Below are 24,471 nucleotides of genomic sequence, written 5' to 3'. Positions count from 1 at the left end.
GAAGGGATTGCGGCGTGACCATCCCCCCCTGGGGGGTGATTTCTCGCTTTCTGTCTCTATGTCTCTCTCTGTTTGGCAAGCGCACGCGCCCTATAGCAAAAACCTCTCAAAAAAAAAAAAAAACAAAAACAAAACCAACACTTAGGGGAACCAGCAGTTAGCGTAATGGCTATGTTGCTGGACTGCCACGTAGTCGCCCGCGGTTCACGTCCTGGACCCAGTGGCTTAAAACTCATGCCGGGCGCGTGTGCGTGCATGCCCAAGATCCCAAGAGGAGAATGGAGGAAAAGGGACTGCGGCGTGACCATCCCCCCTAGGGGGTGATTTCTCGCTTTCTGTCTCTATGTCTCTCTCTGTCTGTCTGGTGAGCGCACACGCACTATAGCAAAAAAAAAAAAACAACCTCTCAAAAAAAAAAAAACAAAAACAAAAAACTAACACTTAGAATCCAGGGCTGGAGGAAAGCGTTCATTAAAAAAAATGTTAGTCAATCTGAAAGTCCTAGAGGTAAAAAGACACAATTAAACCATTTAAAATACTCAAGAATACTATAGTACCTTTGAAGTTCACAGTATATGGGCAATATTGAGGTATGGCAGAGAAATGAAAAAGCCATGGTTGGTATAGCATAAACACTCTGAAAAAAATGTTTAAAAGACAAGATTATTAAGTGCTACTCTACTGAAACCATTATTTCATTTGGCAACAAACTTGGTTTAAAAAAAATCAGCTTGGTTAAATTTATCTCCTCTTTCATGAATCATCTCTACATATGTTTTGAAAAGAGACATACCTATGGTCACCAGCAAATGTTTTACTTGACAGTCAGCTTGCCTGTATTAGCCAGAATATGTTGGCTGGCGTCCTATACCACACTGTTTTTATGATAATCACTACTTCTACATTATTTGTATAAAGATAATGATAACTTAGGGAAGATAAATAATATTTAGATAAGATAAAAATAACATCTTAGAAATAGTGTTGCAATTCTCAGCCTTTCCTAATGTATGTACAACTTAAATACAATCTTATTACCCTAAGCAGCAATAATAGTTAATGTTTTTGAACTTGCTTTCACCAATTCGATCCAAGAGAGTATTAAAAATATTAATCACATCTTAGTATTGCCAGCATCTTCGACTAGATCTTTTTCAGTGGGAATAAATATCATTTATTCTAGACCTGCAAACACTTAAAGATCTGATGGAAAACACAAGCCTAAGTTTTGCTTTGTTTTTATTAGAATACTTAACAGGAGCCAGAGGAAGTCACACAACAAAAAGGTTACCATCCAAATGAAAATATTGTCTTTATCATGAAAGGGGGTGGTTTATTTTCTGATCTAAAAAATTTTCTCCTTAACTAACTTTAGGCTCTTCAGTGAAAGAAGTTTCAGATGATGAAGACCTATCTCGGGACAATGCCCAGACTCCTAAAACAGCGGAGAGGTCTGGGAGGAAGAAGGCTCCAGTGTTTCCTGAGCCTGAATCAGGGGAATGGGAGTTTAATTCTCTAATTCTCTGTTTCATATATTGCTCAGTTTCCTGGTTGTCAATAACTCTCTACATCTCGAAGGCACAAGGACGTTTTTACCATGCAAACTACGTGGTAAACACCCTTATGGGACCAGAGAGACACTTCTTTTAAAAAGGAGGGATAAAAAAGGAAAATTCTGCACGGAGGAGTAACCACGCTAACGTTCTACAATAATGGAAGCATACGGGAGCAGAGGGGTTTCTAGCATCTGAGACCTACAAAACGACATTTCAGTAGAACTACAAAGTGTAGGTGAAGAAACCTGCAGTAAGAGGGAGGACTTTTAACTTTCTGTAGTAGTAAAGCTGAGATCATCCAGATCTCAGTTCCCGTCCTCTCTGCTCACATTCAGGGACTCCTGCAAGTACTAGTAGTGTCCTTTGGCTCTTACAGAAGGCGAGGGCACTTGGTCTCCCAGTCTCCACTCCAGGCGCAAATTGCAACTTTGGAATGTTGGCTAGAAGATATACTGGCAGTGCTCCATTGCTGGTCCAATGGTGGGGCTGTTTAGTTACAGACCAAACTTCTACTCACAAGGGAGAACTTTTTGATATAATTGGCTATTTAGCTTTATAAGTCCAGAGGGCAACAGGAAGTCTGTATCCACAGAGGACCTTACTGGCCAGACCAGACATTCGGTAAATCTGTTCTTTTAGGCAGAGGCCCATTTAAAACAGGCTCCATTTAAAGGCATGCCAAAAAAAAAAAAAAAAAGAAAAAAGAAAGAAAGAAAATAGGTGGCTGTTTCATAATGGGCCACCCTGTGTTAAATAATATTATTCTTTTGGTAGGCAATCCTATACTTAGCACTTTCATGAAAATTAATTAGTTTCAGGTACAAAGACCTAAGAGACCCTGTTACACAAATCTCTTAAAACTTGAAATGTGAAAAATCAACCAAAAGTATCTGTTAATAACTTACACACCTCTTTGGAGAAATGAAAGAACTTTGGTTTACAATCATCTGTAGCATTTGAAATCTGTTTAAGAGTATTGAGGGGAAAAAGAGAAACCAATAGCCATTAAAAGTCAGAACACATCAACAGAAGTTATAAATTTATTATGAGGCTTTCAAATCAAAATATTTCAGAACAAAGTTACAAAATATAATATAGCCATTACTTTTTCATTAATTAGAGAAAATTACTAGTTTGCTTTTTTATTACCTTTTAAAGTTTTTTTTGCCAAAGGGTGCATGTACTCACAGTGGGGAGAGAGGAAAAGTAAGAAAGCACCCCTCGGGGAGGATGGCCACTTCACAATCCCTTCTCTAGTCTCCTTTCAGGATTTTGGGCACACAAGTATATGCGTCTGGCATGTTTTTCAAGTCACCTGGTTTGGGACACACCAGGTGTGTGTGTGTGCCCAAAATCTCGGGATAAACCACTTTTTTCCTCCTCTCCCCTGTGAGCACACATGCCTTGTAGAAAAAAAAGAAGGAATAAAAAGAAAAATGAAGAAACTGAAAAGAAATCTAAGATATTACCTGGGAGTATTCCTTTACATAATTTAATGTCAAAGGACATGGGATGGACCATTTTTTGACTATTACCTGTAAGAATAAATAGAGTCAGCACTCGAGAGTATTTCTTATAAAATTCATAAGAAATTGATTTCAAATAGGTTAGCATTATTTCAAGTATTCTAACACCACACCAAATAAGATGCTAACAGAAGATTCTTTGTTTACATGATGCTCCCGTTAGGACAGGAGCCTCATTTAACATGGCCACCTGTGGCAGGAGTGGGGAAGGGACTCTAGGATGCAGCACCTCAGTTAGGGACGATTTCCTCTATTAAAGATGAAGGGCCCTCTCATATCAACATTCAGAATTCCAACTGCATCAAAGCCTGTTTGTTTGTTTTAGTGCAATTCAAGAAGGGAATATGATACCTTCAATGACAATGATACAATATGGTAATTTGTGGACCCAGTGTCAGTACAGATACATATATACATCCATCCATACTTACATGAACACCTTAGGTTTTTGCCATAGGGTGCATGCACTTGCTAGAGAGAAGGGGGGGAATGAAAAATTACCCCCCCTGGGTGGGGGATGGCCATGCCGCAATCCCTTCTCTGCAGTCTCCTGTCGAGATTTTGGACATGCACACACACGTGCTCACCCCATATGATTTTGAAGCCACTGGCGCGAATTGCTGTTGGCCATGTGGGACTCCAGTGCCTTAACCACTACACCATCTGATGGTCCCCAGAGAGAGTAATATTAATAGCAGTTTTGGGAAAGGCCACAGGCAGAAATAAGCATAGATCATATGCTAATTGAGAGTGCAATGATACTTTTTCAAATGTGTATTATTTTTAGTAAATGTGATAAAGCTAGCCAGAATGAAGGCACATAGCTAGGGAACTCCAGCTGGTAAAAGTAAATGAAAAGAAAACATAAAACAAAATCCAGAGGGAGGCAGTTTCCCAGAAATCATCAATGAAAATGTTTCAGGATTTTGCTGTTAATTGCGGCCATCATGTTCCTAAGACCCACAGTTGTGGCTGTGTCAACATTAACATTGTTGCCATTTTGTCAGGGCACATAATTACACTGTAAATGTATGCTTGCTCCAGGCTGGACCCTAGCATATAAGGAAGAGAGAATAAAGGAAGTATTTGTCCTTTGCAGGAGACCAATAAATAAACACTATTTCTATTTGGTATTTATCTAGTTTTAGATTGTAACAAATTCGGTCAAAATTACCCAGTCATAAAATAAATCTAAGGAAAACATATACTTTTAGGATTTAGTTAATGAGTGAACTAAATAATCACTCTTAATTAAAAACCTCATTAAAAAATAAGAGCGACGTTGCTTAAATGTCTTTTCTTCAAAATAAATGAAATGATCAGCAACCAAGAGGAAAGAATAAATCAAAAGCAATAATCTCACCATTTGTTTTTTCTGATAGGTTTTCAAAAAAAACAAAAAACAAACAAAAAAGAAACCATGAGGATGGGATAAGGGAGAAGCTGGAAAGAGTTGGTCATTAGTGAGCTCTTTCTTCAGCCTTGCCAAAACTGCTCCAAATTCAGTCTCACCTTTTCCCCTTATGCACAGAGGTGGTAACAGCTGCTTATAGAGTACTTGGTATAACCATGTCCCTTGATGAGCTTTATATGTGAGCTGACATTTATTTCATCAGTTGTTTCTAAGCTTTCAAATGAAAATATGTCAAAATAATGCTCCGAAGTAATGTAATCATTACTTTCTCATTAATCAGAAAAAACTTATTAGCAGCCTAATTTTATATTAATACAAAATTCAGTTATGACGGCTATTAATAATTTCTCTGCAAAGATCCATCCCAACCCCAAGACTTCGTGATAAAACGGGTGGAAAGAGGTGATGTCCTTATATAAAGCAGTTAAGAACAGGAATGGAGTTGAGACCCAGCAACAAAGAGGAAAGATTAGCAGAGAGACCTTGCTCAGGTTGAAGATGGAACAATAACTCTAGGAGGGTGAAAATAACAAAAGGGAAAAGGAGATTAAGTATTAAAAATATTTGTTAGCTTGTACAAAGGGGCCTTTCTTCTCTCTGCTCTAAGTTCTTCCCACTTCTCATGCCTTAGCTCAAATTTCTTTCCTTTTGAATTCTTTACGCTAGCTCTCAGTAATCGTTTTTCCTCTTAACTCTTCTGACTTGTTTGGAAGCAAACAGATCAGTATCTAATTATGTGTTGTCTATGTTTTTCTGTATCATCATCTTCTTCTTTTTAGGTTTTTGCCAAAGGGTGCATGTGTTCTCAGGAGAGAGACTGAGAAAGGGAAAGTGAGAAATCACCCCTGTGGGGGATGGCCACACTGCAATCCCTTTTCCTCCATTCCCCCCTGGGGTTTTGGACACACATGCACACACTCCCAATGTGAATTTCAAATCTCTAGGACCATGACTTGAACCATGGTCAGTCATATGGGAATCCAGTGTCTTCACCACCACCACCTGCTAGCCCCTGTATTTTTTCCTAATAAGTTAATCTTCTCTCCCCTACTGGACTAACAAATCCTTAAGAGTAGTATCCAGGATAATTTCCACACTCTATAGTGCCAGGTAGAAAGAAAGCTTCTGATTAACATTCATTTAAATAGTTGACTATTTTGATTACTGACTTATAAAAATATTACTTAGAATATTAATGTATACTTAAGGCAGAACTTCTGGGGGAAATGGCAACCATCTGCATTCTATCAATCAAAAAAGGTAAATTTACCAAAACATCATAAATCTACCTGGTTGCCATCATTTGCAGTCACTGCAAAAATAAAATTTATTTTGAAAATATTGGATATTTTAGAAGGGGAAAAACGGTGTTAATTTTGTTTATTTATTTATTTTTTAATGAAAATAGGTGTCGGGCTAGCCTTGGAGCACAGGGGTTAGGTGCTGAGTGCAGGGTGTCAGATCCCACGTGTCCAAATGCAGTTCAAATTCTGTTCTTTGTGGCTTGGAGAACACATCAGGGGGATCAGCAGTTAGCGTAATGGCTATGTTGCTGGACTCCCATGTAGTCGACCCTGGACACAGTGGCTTAAACTCACGTCGGGTGTGTGTGTGTGTGTGTGAGTATGCGCGCACGCGCGTGCGTGCCCAAGATCAGAGAGGAGAATGGATTGCAGTGTGGCCATCCCCCCTGGGGGGTGATTTCTCGTTTTTTGTCTCTCTCTCTTTCTGGCGAGCGCATGCACCCTATAGCAGAAACCTCTCCAAAAGACAAACCCACATCAGGCACATGTATATGCATGCCCAAAATCCTGATGGAAAGAGAAATGGAGGAAAAAGGATTATAGTGTGACTACACCCCACAGGGGGATGTTTCTCTCTCTCCCTTTTTCTTTGTTGCTCTCTCTCAGGTGAGTGTTCACCCTCTTGGTGATTAGAAAAGAAATTAAGAAAGGAAAGATCAGGAAAAACAGTTTGAATTTTGATCTATTTTGTTTGAAGAGTATAATTAACAAAGTATTTTCTGGTTTGATTTTTTTAATGTAATATGTTAAACAGACTTACATATACCTGTGGACAAAAAAAAAATCAATGAAAAATTGGTATTGCTCAAAAAATAAATCTAGGTCAGTATATATGCATGTGTCCCTTTTCTAACCACTACATGTTTTAAAATCCAACACTGAGACAATCTAAAATGAGTATGTCAATTAAACAGTGTTTTTAAAAGTGTACAAGATGTTCTTCATTGTACCACTGGAGACCAAATTTAAACTATGCACACAGGTAAAAATCAGAGCAGATGATTTGTAAAGCATAATAATAAAAGCGGGATAAGAGTATTATTTCCAGGGACCAGCAGATGGTATAATGGTTATGTTGCTGGACTCCCATGTAGCAGACTGCAGTTAGAGTCCTGGACCAGGCAACTTAAAACTCATGTCTGGCGTGTGTGTGTGTGTGAGCTCAAGAATCCCAAGAGGAAAAGGGATTGTGGCGCGGCCACGCCACCCAACCCCCTGGGGGGGATTATTTCTCTCTTTTTTTGTCTCTCTGTGTATTTGTGGTGAATGTACACATCCTGTAACAAAAATCACTCTAAAGAAAAAGTGTTTTTCCATCTAACTGCTACAGTAAAAAACAATCTGCACTGGATTGACGAGTATCTGCCATGACAAAAATGAAAACTATACGAGGCATATTGTATCAATACATTTCACCTGCTTTAAGCTATTGGTAATGAAAACTAAATTAGTCCTACCTATGCAATGCTTGGATTGCCAATTAACTGTAACGGGAAAAACTCAGTATGCTATCTACACAGATTCTTTTAAATAGCCATACATTCACTTGTATACATAGGCCGCTTTTAACTACGCAGATGCTGCCTGACAAACTGAGAATATTTACTGTTACTCTCTTCAACACAAAGCTTAAAAAGTGTGTTCAATTCCCTTATTTGTAAGACAGAGTCAGACAAGGGGGAGGGAATGATTTTAATGTTGATAAATTAAACAGATGATTAAATGTAAACGCTGATTTTAGTTTTAAGAGCAATCATTAGAGTATATATATACTTATGTACATTGAAATCAAGCTCACTCTTAATTCACTGGAATAATTTAAAGTTGTTTTATCCCTGACAAAAGACAGTTCAGCCTAAGTCAAACGGTTGCTGTGACAGCACTACAGTCTGAGCTTATAATATGGTTTTACTACTAATGTGCTTGCTCTCTTGTACAGCAATTTTCTTTCATTCATTTCTCAATAACAAGGAAGAATTTAATAAAGCTATGAAAAGGTAATTTAGATATGTATATTCTTGGCATGCTAAAAACATTTCATCTTACTTAGATTTGGCACTTACAGATACCGATTATGAAATAAATGGCTTTGCAAAGAAAAATAGGATTAAAAAAAAAAACTTAATACAGATACTATCTTCAGGATGTTAATATTTGTTTTAGAAGAATTAAAAGGAAATAAATTCAAATTCTCTTTTATGTTGTTATTTAATAAATACCAAAAAAGTTAAACTTACCATCTGATACTTTTCTATGTTATAATAAAAATGAGCTAATTTAAAAACATGAAAAAAATACATCCCGCAGGTGAAGAAAATTATCTATTTGCAGTCATGTTTTTATGAGAATTTATCTACGCTGAATAAACCAGATCGCATAGGAGAATTCAGGAACCCCGGTTCTCATTAGATCTCCTCAGTGGCAAAGTCCCAGAAGCTCTGGTGTCATGAATAAAACAAAGTTTCCAAATTAAAATGATTAGTATCAAATTGATTTTATAGATTAGAACCAGGCTGATTCTTTCCACAATACTGTGCAGGAACACACTGACACACCTACCTGAGGAATTACACTCTAACAGAACTGGTGTGCTCCCTTCTCTAGTTCACAAGAACAAGCAGTTACCCAGTTACAGCAACCACAAGAGATACTAAATCTGAAATGCTCTTTAGCTTAGCCTCTTCAGAACAGACACAATAAAATAAATTGTTTTGTGGAACAAAAGTGTTTTTAGTAAAATACTGAAATAAAATGGGATACACTTTCCAACACAAACCAGTTAAAACAAAAGACATTAACACAATGAGTCTAATTTTAGGGAGCAGATAAGCAATGCATTGTATTTTAAACTTACCACAAGGGCAAAGAACACCATAAAGAAAAATGATAAACTACTTGTGTAGCCAAGAAAGCCTGTAAAATAACAGTAAAATAAAAAGCGATTTATAAGGAAAGTGATCCGAACGTACAACTAAAGCTATACATCTTAGGCATGTTTTCTATTACAGTGCTTGGGGTCTGGGGCTTGGGGCTCAGAATAACAACATTCCAACTATCTGTCACAGATCGTTTATGTAGCTCTGTACAGCAAAATTGGAACTGGCTTACCACTAATGGTACACTGTAAGGGAAGGTTGCTCTTTAATGTTCTGCTGTAAAGATTTTATTTTAGTGGGGCAGACAAAATACTACTGCAAACCAAGTAATAGGTTAAGTAGGCAAGGCTGAAGGCTGAACAATCTAAAATAAGGCCAAGTTTTAAATTGTTAACTACCACCACCCTTCTGCTAAAAATGTGGTACTGTGCTATTTAAAAGTCCCTTAATTTATTTCTCTCTCTCTTATTTCTATGTAAACATGTGCTCTTCTATAAACTTACCTATTTGAGGAAGAAGTGCGAGAGGGAACACGATACCAACACAAACGATTAGTAGCAGTGTTTGTCCATCAAGATACCAAGACCTATTACGAAAAAAAAAAGCAATTTTAGGAACAGGATTCTAGTGTTTGTTCTTACATACATGTGTGTATGTTACAACCACTACAACCAACCAAAGAAGTGGGGAAAACCCCACTTCTTTGTTAAAATATTCCGGGGTGGGGGAGGGTAGGCAGCCAGTGGCCTATGGTTAACAGGCAGCTAGATCCTAATGGCCAAACAATTGGTTTGAATCCCAGATTCTGGGAGTGTGTGTGTGTGTGTGTGTGTGTGCGTGACTAAAATCCCCAAAGGAAGGAGAAATGGAGAAGAGACTGCAGTGTGGCCATCCCCCATGGGGGGGGTGCTTTCTCAACCCCCTCCCACAGCCCTGTTCTCTTGCTAGTGGACACAAACACTCTTATCAAAAATTAAAGAATAAAAAGCCAGAAGTTTACTTAAAATACCAAGCTGAATATTTATTTCCTTTTTTAAAAAAGTTATTTTATTTATTGCTGTTATTTTAAAATGTGACCAAAGAGAGAGAGAGAAAGTGAGAAAGTAAGCCACCAGGTCCAGGACTCGAATAGTTGTCAATCATGTGGGAGTCCAGTGCCCTAACCACCATGCCACCTGTCAGTGCCCCCAAGCTGAATATTTCTATGTGGTAGCAATATGAGTAATTTTTTTCTCCTTGTTTGCATATATGTGGTTTCAAATTTTCAATATAAAATACATGTGTAGAAATTTTCAAAAGTTAAGGTGAATTCCCTAGGACCTTAGTAGATTTGTATTTAAAGGACAATTCATGAAAGAAATACAACTAGTACACACATGAGAATTCAATCACTAGTGCTAATTAAGGAAATAAGGCTATTGAAATTAAATAGTAAAATTATTTTAAAAAATCAATGATGTGATATAATTGGTCCTTCATACATTGCTAGTGAACCTGGTGATTAGCACTCTCTTTATGAAATCATTTGGTAGATGATTTCAAATTCACACTTTTGATAACGCATCCTCTTTCACTCTGTCAGGTAGTCAAAGTCTCTGCCATTTTAAATTAAGAAAAAGGTTTCTCAAACCCTGGCTTTTAACGTGGACTTTACGATTCACTGTATGTCTTTTTTTTAAAATTATTTTTATTTATTTACTTATTTTAATTTGACCAGAGAGGGAGAGAAGGAGAGGGAAGGAGAGAGAGAGTTATGAAGCAAGCTGCCGAAAGAGAGAGAGAGAGAGAGAGAGAGAGGGCACTTGTACAAGAAAGGGAGAGAGAGGGAGGGAAAATAAGAAAGCAAGCTGCCAGGTCCAGGACTTGAACCACAGTCAGCAATGTGGGAGTCCAGTGCCCTTAACTACCACACCACCTGCTGGTCCCTCATTGTATGTCTTTTATACCCTGGTTTACAAGTACTCTCCTATCTATCTCTAATCATTGCTACTGGGTGCTGATGACTCCCTCTTTAACAGAACAAGAGAGCAAGCAGCAGCAGAAACTGCATGATGACATTCTTCCCTTTTCTGCCCTAAAATTTGTGTCCTTAGGAAATGCATATGCCAGAAACCTATGCACAAGCATTTCCAGCTCTAGTGGACCTGAAGCTGTGCACATGTCCCTCAGTTCCTAGCATGTAGGAAATATCAAGAGAGCACATTTATTAAAAACACAAAATGATATTCACCATGGTACTCTTCTAGTCACTGAGTAAGAATAGAAATAGGAAACTTCAAAATACCCCTCACTGAGGAACACCTGGCAACTAAATTTCTGAAGCTGGCAAAAAGCCCAGGGCTCTACATCTAAAGTGTCTTTCCTTCTGGGATCCAATATCAGACCCAGACAGTTGCAGTGCCAGAGGAAAAGGCCCGGAGGATCTCAGCAAAGCAGAGCCCATCTGTCAGTTCTGCTGTCCCTGCTAGGTAACAATACTGTATTGTCCACTTTAAAAAATCTGTTAAGAGGGTAGATCTGATGTCAAGTGCTCTAATCATAATAACATAAAAATTATTATAAACTCATTTTTTTAAAAGAAGAAAAAGTCATAAAGGTAGAGCTGTACAACAGGGTGCGTGCTAATCCCTGGCATGAAGACTCTTCTCTCCCGCATAAGAACTAAGGAACACTATGAAATCATCAATAACAATTATTTTATAGTACTGGAGATCACAAATCATTTATGTCCAAGGAAGTCACATGACTAACCAGAGCACTGAGCTGTACTTCTGAAGATAACTCACCTCCTCACAGCACTAACTCAGAATCACAGAATTATGGAATGGCAGAGACAGAAGAGACCTTAGAGATCATCTGGTTCAACAGCTTTATTTCATATGTCGGTAAAACCAGCAAAAGGTTGATGATGATCTTAGTAGTGATGGAAATACTCTATACTCTTCAATAGTCACTCTTAAGTTTATAGTATTTTTCAGATACTGACTCATTTATTTTCAAGATCATGCTTTATAATCTTCTCTTGACAGACCTGAACTTTAAATTTCTTAATCTAAAAAGAACTGTTGTAGAATATAATTTCTCTAGGGAACCAGCAATTGGCGTAATGGCTAAGTCACTGGACTCCCACATAGTGGACCGCGGTTCGCATCCAGGACCCGGTGGCTTAAAACTCACGCCGGGCATGTGTGCGTATGTGCCCAAGATCCCGAGAGGAGAATGGAGGAGAAGGGATTGCAGCGTGACCATCCCCCTTGGGGGGTGATTTCTCGCTTTCTGTCTCTATGTTTCTCTCTGTCTGTCTGGCGAGTGCACGTGCCCTATAGAAAAAAAAAAAAAAGAATATAATTTCTCTAGGGAACCAGCAATTGGCGTAATGGCTAAGTCACTGGACTCCCACATAGTGGACCGCGGTTCGCATCCAGGACCCGGTGGCTTAAAACTCACGCCGGGCATGTGTGCGTATGTGCCCAAGATCCCGAGAGGAGAATGGAGGAGAAGGGATTGCAGCGTGACCATCCCCCTTGGGGGGTGATTTCTCGCTTTCTGTCTCTATGTTTCTCTCTGTCTGTCTGGCGAGTGCACGTGCCCTATAGAAAAAAAAAAAAAAGAATATAATTTCTCTATTCCTGGCATGGCTACTGGCTATTATTAATCATTTCTTACCCTTATTATGTTAAAAAGTCAATTAAAAATAAAGTGCTTTTCTGTACCACTAATAAAAGCAACACATTAATGCACAGTAGAGTTAGTTTAGACCTCATATGCATGGCTCAGCCAACGGAATGGTGTTTGGCAATAGATATTTTCCCAAGAACAGAAATGACTAAGCTTACAAAATAAAACCTCAGCCTGAGACTCACAAATTAGAAAAAGAAATCCCCAAAAATACATAATAGATACATTTATTTTATAAATCAAGATTTTAAAAGAATGTACTGGCCTTAATTTTTTTCCTAAGGGGGAGAGAGGGAGAATTATCTACAGAACTCCTGTTTTCCTACTGTGATCTAAATATACACTCTCTTGAAGCCAAAAGAATTAGAGTAAAAAGTTTTATACTTCCTAGAAAACGTGTTTGATCTGTGGACTTAATCCTATATGATAAAAATGTTCCAAGTATAAAATATAGATTATAAATCCTTAGCAGTATTGCAAATGCTTTGGCACGCAGATGGCTTTTTTCATATTTTAATGAAAACCAGATTTATTTATAAGTTGCCTTAATTTCATTCTCGAATGGAATGGAACAAGAGTATCATATGTTCTGAATTAGGATCTTACTCACATCCCATATCAATTATGTAACTCAAATGCAAGACAACTTAATTGTGTCAATCATATTCCCCTGACAAGATCATTAAATGTTAACAGAGAGCTTCCAACTTTTAACAGACATAGATTCAAGAAATATAAGTTATTCTATGAAAAATATAGATGTATCATAAAATTCAGTGTAACTATTACAGCTTCTGACTTCTATAGTAATTTTTGAGATTAGAATACTATAGACTCAAAGTATCTTTTTGATAACATCTTTATAAAGGTTAATATCTCATAAAGGTACATCGAACTCAGATAACCCAGAAAATAAATACATCTAAAAGATCTTAATTGCAAATCAAACTCTAAAATAAAAGCATATTAATATTATATTAACATTAGAAGAAAAACTTCTATGTAATTCTATCTAGAAATAAACTGTCTATATAGCAAAGATAGTAAAGTCTATTACCATAGCATTTCCTAATTACTTTATAATATTATGCTTTAAAGACTGATTTATCTGCATTTTAACCAATTCATATAATTAGTCATTTATTAGTGTTTTCCAAAATTTTGAATCCAAAATAAAGTGAATACATATATTTAAAATAGATTAGGCTGTTAAAAAGATGTGCAATGTGGGACCAGCAGTTAGTGTAATGGCCATGTCACTGGACTCCCATATAGTTGACTGCGGTTAGAGTCCTGGACCTGGTGGCTTAAACTCACACCGGGCGTGTGTGCATGTGTGCCCACGATCCTGAGAGGAGAATGGAGGAGAAGGGTTTGCGGTGTGGCCATCCACTCAGGGGGGGTGATTTCTCGCTTTCTGTATCTCTGTCTCTCTCTTTCTGGAGAGCACATGTGCCCTATAGCAAAAATCTCTCTGGGGAAAAAAAAAGAAAAGATGTGTAATTCTGGGGACCAACAGGTGTGGTAGTTAAGGGCGCTGGACTCCTTAGGCAACCACAGTTTGAGGCCTGGACCTGGTGGCTTGCTTTCTCACTTTCCCTCTCTTATTCTGTCCCCCTCTTTCTCTCTCTTATTCTGTCCCTCTCTGGTCAAATTAAAAATAAATAGGGGGGAGCAGCAGTTAGCTTAATGGCTATGTTGCTAAACTCCTATGTAGTTGATCATGGTTTGATTTCTCGCTTTCCCTCTCTCTTTCTTTCTCTCACTCTGTCCCTCTCTGGTCAAATTAAAAATAAATAGGGGGGAGCAGCAGTTAGCTTAATGGCTATGTTGCTAGACTCCCATGTAGTAGACTGTGGTTCGAGTCCTGGATCCAGTGGCTTAAACTCACACCAGGCACTTGTGTGGGTGTGTGCCCAAGATCCCAAGAGGAAAAGTGATTGTGGCATGGCCTTCTCCCCCAGGGGGTGATTTCTCACTTTCTGTCTCTGTCTTTCTGGCGCGTACATGTGCTCTATAGTTTAAAAAAAAAAAAAAACAAAAAAAACCTCTCCAAAAAAAAAAAAAAAGATGTGCCATTTTTAAACCATTGTAAGAGAAATGATGTAAACTGACCATGGTTATTTTGTAGTATACAGTTTTAAAAGTCGATTTCTGACATGTAAAAATATTTTAATTACTTTTCTACTAGAAAAATATAGGAGTTAATTTTACTTAAAAAAATGTAAATGGCAACTCACTTATGAAGCTTGGAAAAAGATCTCATAGAGAAAGAAGACCTAAACTTCAGTATCAGTTCTGTCACATACCTAATTATTTCAAAAATTTAACATGTACTTATATCTCTTCTCTTCTCACAAAGACATATTACCAAAAATAAATAAATAAATAAATAAATAAATAAATAAATAAATACAAGTTACCAAATTCAGGACCAAGAAAAAGGAAAACACATTGGACAACCATTGAGATTAACAGTTTTTTCAATGCATTCAAATTTGAATCTGAGCTTCCTGGCAATTGGAAAGAAAAGCAAACCACACTTTTAATGTAGTTATTATTAATGGAATTTCTTAATTTTCCAGATTTATATTGTACAATCCACTTACAAAAGTTATGTGTATCTTATTGGAGACTCCCAACAATTTTGTTAAGAAGACAACATTGGTCACCTTGTTATACCAAGAAACCTAAGGCTTAACATTATGTTATACAGCCAAAAGAAGTTAAGTTCCCTAGGCTATGGAATAAGAACATATATTGGGACTCGCAGTTAGCGTAATGGCTATGTTGCTGGACTCCCATGTAGTCGACGCGGTTCGAGTCCTGGACCCGGTGGCTTAAACTCACACCAGGCGCATGTGCATGCGTGCCCAAGATCCCGAGAGGAGAATGGAAGAGAAGGGATTGGGGCATGGCCATCCCCCTGGGGGGTGATTTCTCACTTTCTGTCTCTTTCTCTCTCTGTCTTTCTGGTGAGTGCATGCACCCTATAGCAACAAACAAACAAACACACAAACAAAAAACAAAAATAAACAAAACACCTCCCCCCAAAAAAAGAACATATGTCTCCTTACTATTAGTTACCATTATTCAGTCTATCCAATATTTCTTCATTTCTTAGCCCTAAATTACAAATTTCTCACACAGACTTTGAGCAACAGAAGTCATTTACAATATTTTTACAGCAAATACGAAAGTGAATTTCACATAGCTATTTCTTTCTCTTTCCATTTGCTGTAGGTCACATGCAATCACCAGAGAGAGACGGAGAGGGAGACAAAGGGAAGGTGCAAAAGCATCCCTTGTGGGGATAGTCACACTGTAAGTCTTTCTCCTCTCAGGATTTTAGGAGTCCCATGCACACATGTCCAGTGTGTTTTCCAAACTATGGAATCTGAGACTTGAATGGTGCAGTTGGTCATGTGGGATCTAGCTGCCTTAACCACCTCACCACTGCCTGGTCCTGATGTTTTTTATTTTAATAACAAATATATATACATATATATATTGTTGTTATTGAGATTTTCACTTTAGGGCATGTGTGCCCGCTGGAGAGACAGACAGAAACACAGAAAGAGAAAAATCACCACCCCAGGGGAGATGATCATACTGCAATCCCTTCTCTTCCATTCTCTTCTTGGGATTTTGGGCACATATGCACACACACCTGGCTGAATTTTAAGCTGCTGGGTCCAGGACTCAAACTGCCTTCAACTATGTGGGAGTCCAGCAACATAACCATTACACTATCTACTGGTCCTGATCTTATGCTCTTAAAATGATTAAAGTATTGCTTTAAGAAACAACTATATAGGGCAGCTGGTGGCATAGTGGTTAGGGCAGCTGGATCCCACATGCTGAATGCTTGGTTGGAGTCTCAGACCTGGAGGCTTGAGAAACATGCCAGGTATATGCATGTGCATACCCCAAATCCTGAAAGGAGAGAGAAATGGATGACAGGGATTGAGCCTTGGCCATCCTTCATAGGGGGTGCTTCCTCCTCTCTCCAGGGACCACAAAACTATTAAAAAAAAAAAAGCATAAAATCAAAATGTAACTAGACAAAAGCTGTAGGTAAAACAAGGTAGTTGTGAGCATCAGATGTGATAATAAATGTGGAAACCTAGCAAACTATGAAGTGCTGTACAAAGATGTTGCACAATATCCTCTGATGATGAAAAATCATTAAGGACTTCTATTTTTCCAACCACATTTTCTTTATAATTCCTATTCAGATCTAAAGTATACTATACTTTACTTATAAATATGTACTTGTAGTTATCTAAGTAGAACTCTTAAGAGAAGCCAAGATTTCAAAGCTAAAAACTAAATTTTGCAAATTTGCCCTGTATTCCAGAACAAGTTCAATCAAAAATATTCAAATCTGAAAGTCTAATATGTTTTGTGCTACAGCCTGAAAACTATGTAAAATTACTTGATGATAATTAGAAGGGCTTATCCCATGTTTTCAAGTTCATTTTTTTCTATAAGTTTTTTTAAATCAACATAAGGAAGAGAAAAGCATAATTTGTTTTTGTCTCCATAAAGAGATGAGTCAACAGTCTTTAGGACCAAGTACTCTTAAATGAAGAAGGAAAAAAGGGTAGAATACAGTTTGCTATTATTTGTAATAATGCTAAAACAGGATATTAAAAAATGAAGTCTTTACAAATATTATAATTATGTTTTAACCATACTGTAGATTAGGAATCTCACACAGGTATGGTTGTAACTGGCACATTCTGTATCACGATGATTTGCTGAGAAGGGACAGCAGTATTATTCACTCTCCTCCTTGAAGACCTTTACTGACAGCACTTTCAGCCTTCCCCCATACACCACCCCAATCTTGCATATGCCAGAACTTTCTTCTTTCCTCTTCTGCTATAGCTATCCCAGTCCTGTTTTATCCTATCTCATACCCTTGAGGAATACAAGGATTATATCTTGTGCTTCAGATGGTTCACAGCACAGTGCTTTGTACAAAATGGATAATCAATAAACATCTGCTGAGTGTTTTCTTCTCTATTACTACCCAGCCTGGCCAATTTGTAAGTGCCTTGAGGGCAAGGACTACATTTGTTTTACTTACCACTAGAACTTAATAATAAATATTTATTGAATTAATAAAGGAATTGACACAATGTACAATATTTTTTCTTACCCACTGTAGTCTCCCTTCAAAAACTCTGAAATAGTAGCAGGAAGCTCTGTTTTAATAATTAAAAGATAAGATGACATAGCTGTAAGAAAATAAAAAGAGCTCCTATTAGAATTCTATATTCTTTAACTATTTAAAGAATAGATCCGTCCAGGAACACAGATGTCCCTTGAAGCTATGAAAACACAGGGAAGATAAACTAAAAATGCATTATCCCAAAGAAACATGCATGCCTAGAAAGGAGATAATTAACTTTGTAGAATAACTGGTATGTTCATTAAGTATCTTTTATTTACATTTCAAGTACAAAGCAAACTATTTAGGTAAAAGAAAGGGGTTTGATTATAGATCATTTATAAATGACATTTTGTTTGAAGTTTTGCAAAAGTTCCCTTGGATGTTATCACTTCTAATGTCCAAGGCATTGAAGGTTCATTTAAGCAACAATTTGGAACAAAAGCAAAAGTCTAATAATTGTGACTAATAACTTCGACTATCTGTTCTAACTAGAGAGAGACTGCCCCAGAAGTCTTGTTTTCTCTCTCTCGCTTTACTTTTCTCTCTGCTATCCACCCCTAACATTATGAACGCTTGTTATTATAAGACAAAAACAGACTGCTTAATGAGCTACACTTGAAATTATTCTCTAAAATAGATCAGAAAAGATTAAAAGAAAACCATTAAGCATATTAATGGCATAAAATTTACAACTTGAACCAGCAGTTAGCGTAATGGCTATGTCGCTGGACTCCCACGTAGTCGACCGCGGTTCGCGTCCCAGACCCGGTGGCTTAAAACTCACGCCGGGCGCATGTGCATGCGTGCCCAAGATCCCGAGAGGAGAATGGAGGAGAGGGGACTGTGGCGTGACCATCCCCCCCGGGGGGGTGATTTCTCGCTTTCTGTCTCTGTGTCTCTCTCTGTCTGTCTGGCGAGCGCACGTGCCATATAGCGAAAAAACCTCTCCAAAACAAAACAAAACAAAACAAAACAAAATTTACAACTTTAACTCCATTTTATTAACAATTATGCAGTTAGTATTATTTCTCACAATTTATCTAATATGGTTCAAACTACCCTTAATAGTACTTTAATAACAATCCTGTTTCTGATCATTATTAAATGATCAGCTATAAACAATGATTTCAACCTTCCTTCACACACTAGGACAAGTTTTAATATGGTTACAGAATACAGAACTTATTTATATGTCAATATTTTAGCTTAAGCTTAAATGCTTAAATATATAAAAACCCAGATGATTAAGAGTCAGAACTTCAGTTTAACTAAGTAAGAGTTTCTTCTCCCTCCACAGGTTAAGTATTAAAAAAAACAAAAAAAAACAAAAAACAACAAAAAACTGAAAAGAAAATGCCCATGAAGAATAAAGAGTCTACTCTATGTGCACATTAATTTTATCACTTATTTATATTTCAGGAGACATTTCACTTTCTCCTCGGGCCTACAAAAACTAACACCATAAATAAATGAACAGTCAAAATTTCAGGACAATTTTATTAGAAATTTCAAACAGCTTAAGAACAAGAATGAGTATTTTTCAATCAACTTATTTAAAGCAGTTGCACTTTTCCATGATAATAATACTGTCTGACCACTTTGGAGGAAAAAAGCATACATAATCGTTTATGTGTAAACTTGTGCAAAGACAGACAATACTACCCACACAAACGTACATTCCATTTTTTTTAGTATAATGTAAATTTAAAGCAGTTACATAATCACTTCTCTAATAAAAATATCCATACACATTATTTTTCAGCTTATGGCTATTTCTTTTTCCCTATAAGTACAGTTGTTGACTAAAACCCATTGAGATCTTTCTATAGACTAATCTTTTACTAGGTTGTCAAAAAAGTCATGACATGTTTTTCTATGCAAAAACGTGTCATGACTTTTCAGACAACCAAATATATGGGGGTAAAACCCTGTTTTACCCCCCCCCCCCATAGAAAAACGCATCATGACTTTTCCAACAACCCAATATAATTGACTGTATTGTGAAAATGTGTTCTATACTGTTTGTATTCTCATAAGGAAAAGTGCTAACAATTTGGCACAGAACACAAATTTTGGATTAAGCTCCTCCACTTAAGGATTCGGAGTCTATATAACATTTTATCTGTTCCAAAGAACTATATACATAGGGTGCAGTGATTAAAAAATAATAATGAATTAAATTTTCTGAACTTGGTATAAAACTACTTAAATATATCGTGAGAAGGAAAGAAAAACTACAAAGGTAACTTGAAAACAAGAATGTAGACCTCCTACACAATGTAACTTATTATCTGCCTATCAGTCTTTCTTGCTTGGGTTAATTCAACACCACATGCATTTCTAAAGTTTCAGACATTGATCTCTTTCAGTAATTTTCTATTATTTCTTTAGGATCTTTAGTTGTAAAAAGCTTCAGTGAATATGAGATCATATTTCCTTCTAATACACAATCTGTCATTCTTTCCAGAATTTCTATTAGCCCCTGGCTAATCATTTGATCACTTTTATCCTCTGTTATAGTCTTAACTCTCTGGGTTTTAAATGGGAGTCTTATTTCATTAGATTCCATTCTGAAGAATCATGTATATTTTAAGATATATGAACTCATTAAACATATGTTTCTCAAAAATTACCTTTCCATACAAGATATAAGTATTTTAAAACATGAGAAATACTGCTCCTTTCTTAGAGAATGTTGGTTTGCGTTTTAAAGGCTACAAAATCACAGAGCTTATTGTGCGGAAAAACCCCACTGATTAAGCAAGTGAAACAAAAAAAAGACATTAGTCTATTTACTGTTGAATTTTTTTCTTAACCACAAGAAGGACTAGCACTTTATCATGCATTATATGTAATACAGAAAAGAAATGAAAAAGACTATCAAATGTACATCAAGCTAGAAAATATTAGTTAAATTTGTTAATCTTAGTTAAATTCACATTTATAGAAGCAATCAGGGACAGCTAGTGGCATGGTGGTTATCATGGCTGGATCCCACATGGCCTACTGAATGGTTCATGTCCTGGACCTGGCAACATGAAAAACACATTGGGGGGAACCAACAGTTGGCATAATGGCTATGTCGCTGGACTCCCACGTAGTCGACCGCGGTTCGCGTCCAGGACCCGGTGGCTTAGAACTCATGCCGGGCGTGTGTGCGTGCGTGCCCAAGATCCCGAGAGGAGAATGGAGGAGAAGGGATTGCGGCGTGACCATCCCCCCTGGGGGGTGATTTCTCGCTTTCTGTGTCTATGTCTCTCTCTGTCTGTCTGGCGAGCACATGCACCCTATAGTGAAAACCTCTCAAAAAAAAAAAAAAAAAAACCAATAAGAATGAATAAAATGAGCTGGCAAAGTTTTTATAGATATAGTATTAATAGGAAAGCTCATGTATCTATTGTTTTTAACCAAAAGGTTCAATAGAACAAATAGCTGGCTTCCGCACCTTTTGTCTCATGTTTTTTATTAATGACATAAAGAAGAGTTTAAAGACCTATCACAGAGACAGATCATAGACAAGACCTTGTAAATGAGTTTTGCTCACACTGATACACAGCCTACTCTCCTAATGTAAGATGTAGCATGTACTCTGACAGCTGTAACAGGGTTATAAGGGCCACAGTTACAGCATTAAGCAGTAAAGCAGGTCTAGTTAATTAAATGAGTTCTGTAAGTTGTGTTTAAAATGAAGGGAAAAAAAAATAGGACTTAGTGTGGTGAAGCTAAGTATATGAAGTGGCCCAATACTTTTCTCCCAGGTGTGTCTTCTAGCACTATTGTTGGCTTTTAGTGATTCTAAGTGACATGCAAGTTATTTCTTCATTTAATTTCCACACAAGTCTGTAAGGTAGATATTCTTTATTTCACAGGTGAAGAAATAGAGTTACAAAAAAATAAATTGCCCAAGCTGGAGATGGTAGAAACAGTCAGTCCAGCTTCAGAAACTTGCTCTATTAATTAGAAAGTGCAAGAGGAAAGTGAAGAAGTAATAAACCAACGAAAGAAAAATAAGAAAAGGCTACAAAATCAACTGCTCTCCACAATTACTAGTTTTTATTTCTGCATCAGCATTTAATCAACAAACTGATTAATGTTGACTTTAACAAGATTAAAAAGAAATTTAAAAATCTCTATAACAAAACATTAAAAGCTTTAACAACACATAATTTTCATTTCACCTTAGCATGTATTTTCAATGTATTTCATTTCAGATTTGTAAGCGGTTTGGTGAAATGACTAGTCCTGGGTTCATAGAGTTTTAGTAGAGCACAGGGCTCTACTGCATCTGTTATATGACTGTGCTAACACTGATGACTATGATTACAGTTTTGAAGAGAAAGTTTCCTACTCTCAAAAATTATAGACATTGGGGGAACCAGCAGTTAGCGTAATGGCTATGTTGCTGGACTCCCACGTAGTCGACCGCGGTTCGTGTCCTGGACCCGGTGGCTTAAAACTCACGCCAGGCACGTGTGTGTGTGTGCCCAAGATCCCGAGAGGAGAATGGAGGAGAAGGGATTGCAGCATGACCATCCCCCCTGGGGGGTGATTTCTCGCTTTCTGTCTCTATGTCTCTCTCTGTCTGTCTGGCGAGCGCACGCGCCCTACAGTGAAAATCTCTCAAAAACAAAAACAAAAACAAACAAAAAAAATTATAGACATTGGGAACCAGCAGTTGCGTAATGGCTATGTCGCTGGACTCCCACGTAGTCGACCGCGGTTCGCATCCCGGACCTGGTGACTTAAAACTCACGCCAGGCACGTGTGTGTGTGTGCCCAAGATCCCGAGAGGAGAATGGAGGAGAAGGGATTGCAGCATGACCATCCCCCCTGGGGGGTGATTTCTCGCTTTCTGTCTCTATGTCTCTCTCTCTGTCAGTCTGGTGAGCGCATGCGCCCTATAGCAAAAACCTCTCAAAAAAAAAAAAATTATAGACATTAACAGCAAACTAACATTGAAAAAATTAAAATTTCAGAATATCTCATCTGAAAAACCAATCTTTTTCCCCTAAACCCTGTACTCTTATAAACTATTTTTCTTAGCACTGAAAATGTTTTTTGATTTGTCATTAGTTAAACTTCAAAAAAAACAAAACAAAAAGGAAAGACAAAGCGTTAATTGAGGCTTAGACCAAAATAATCAATAGTTCACAAAGATAATTATCCTTTTGGTCAAAGACTTAAAATGTCTGTGTGAAGACAGAAGACTTACAGCTATTTTAAAAACACAAATAGGTTTTCAGCAGTTGGTGGGAATTCAGCAACTTCTTAAAGGATTAGTCAGCCCTAAACAAACAGATCTACTAGGGAGGAAATAATAACTGCCTTTCCATCTAAGAGAGACTCAATTTTATTTCAAACATGTTTTTAGTCGTGAATAGTAACTGGAACATGTCCTATTAAGTTGGTATCCCCACTAAATGTCTAAATGCCATTGAAATTCTAACCCTTCAAATATACGCAATTTCTTTAAAAAAAAAAAAAACCTGAAAACAAAGTTAATTTCCATACAAATGGAAATAAAAATAGATGGGGGAAATGTTCTCCCTATAAATCTAAAAAAGTATCTCTGTTTTATCATTTGTCAAGATCTTAAATTTAAATAAAATGTAACCAAAAAATCTACTCTAAAAATTTTATAATTAAACTTCAACAGAAATCATAACTGAGAAATATATAAATATATAAATATATATATATATGGCGCGTGTGCTTGCCAGAAAGACAGAGAGAGACAGAGAGATAGAAAGCGAGAAATCACCCCCCAGGAGGGATGGCCACACCGCAATCTCTTCTCCTCCATTCTCCTCTTGGGATCCTGGGCATGAACACACACGCGCCCGGCGTGAGTTTAAGCCACCGGGCCGGGGACTCGAACCATGGTCCGCTACATTGGAAGTTTAGTGACATAGCCATTACACCAACTGCTGGTCCCAGAAATACATTATTTTTGAAATATTCTTTAAAATGACATGTTACTAGTAAATCTTGTCAAAGAAAGTAATTGTTAAAAAGACTCTCCTAAATCTCCTGTTCCTCTCCTATACTAAAGCAGTACATGCTAGAATTTTTGGATAATACTGTTTAGGCTCAAAAAAACTGCAGTGTGACTACAGATGAGCTGACCAGCAGATGGCATTGTAACAGCATGCCCAAGCCCTGTTTCCCTAGGGACAAAATAGACTCATAGTAATCCACTACCAAAAAAAAAAAAAAAAAAAGGAAAAAAAGAAAGAAAAGAAAAAAGGAAAAAGTACAGGAAGAAATTAAATCCAAATAGTGTCTAACTTATCTAATATTAAGTAAGGATCTGTATTTGATAAAAAAAATCTCAAAAATTTGAGATTTGTATAGTTTTTAACTGGAATGATCTTATTTATATCCTTCTGTCTGAGATTTAGAAACTATGCTGCCTGAGTACATAAAGTACATAAAAGCTGCCTGGGCTTCTCTTACAACTTAGATTCCCAAACTGAGGTGTTGAATCAAGGCTGCTAGAGGAATGTTTGTGGATTCTTTGCCAGACTGGAATATATGGGTAACTCTAGCAATTTCAGTAAGTTTCAGGAAGACTACCAGTGTTTAGGGTTCTTCTTTCATAGTATGTGGCAGTGGTTAAATCTTTAATCTCCTTTAAGAACTGGGGCTTTAACGCACTACATAAAAAACAGGCTCTCCCTAGAGGACTCTCATGCTTTATAAAACCAAAGAAAGAATTTAACACACTTGTAGGAGCACTCATCTTTCCATGCTTTGAGTTCAACAAGATGTGAAACTGAAGTAACAACTGACTTTGGTTTTATTATGCATGACTAAGAATTAACAGGACTTTCTCTGGCCAGACTAAGAAGATAGTTGGAGTTTACTGTCAGATTTCTAGTGATATTCTACTGGTTTACCCAGGAGTTGAGATGAACATGAAATTCACTACTTAA

General features: G+C 37.2%; 1 protein-coding gene across 1 annotated transcript in view; it reads right to left on the bottom strand.

The window, feature by feature from the left end:
- Positions 1-24,471, bottom strand: part of SLC38A6 (solute carrier family 38 member 6) — a 64,659-nt gene that overhangs the window by 10,150 nt on the left and 30,038 nt on the right. The window contains exons 6-11 of the mRNA XM_006161768.3: positions 17,522-17,600; positions 9,180-9,262; positions 8,655-8,713; positions 3,026-3,091; positions 2,466-2,519; positions 558-637 (exon numbers count right to left, since the gene is read on the bottom strand). Coding sequence (XP_006161830.2) covers positions 558-637; positions 2,466-2,519; positions 3,026-3,091; positions 8,655-8,713; positions 9,180-9,262; positions 17,522-17,600 — 421 coding nt within the window. The remainder of the gene's footprint in view (positions 1-557; positions 638-2,465; positions 2,520-3,025; positions 3,092-8,654; positions 8,714-9,179; positions 9,263-17,521; positions 17,601-24,471) is intronic.

The sequence above is a fragment of the Tupaia chinensis genome, unplaced genomic scaffold (assembly GCF_000334495.1).
Source record: "Tupaia chinensis unplaced genomic scaffold, TupChi_1.0 Scaffold138921_1, whole genome shotgun sequence".
NCBI lineage: Eukaryota > Metazoa > Chordata > Mammalia > Scandentia > Tupaiidae > Tupaia > Tupaia belangeri.
This window is presented reverse-complemented; position numbering and strand designations above follow the sequence as displayed.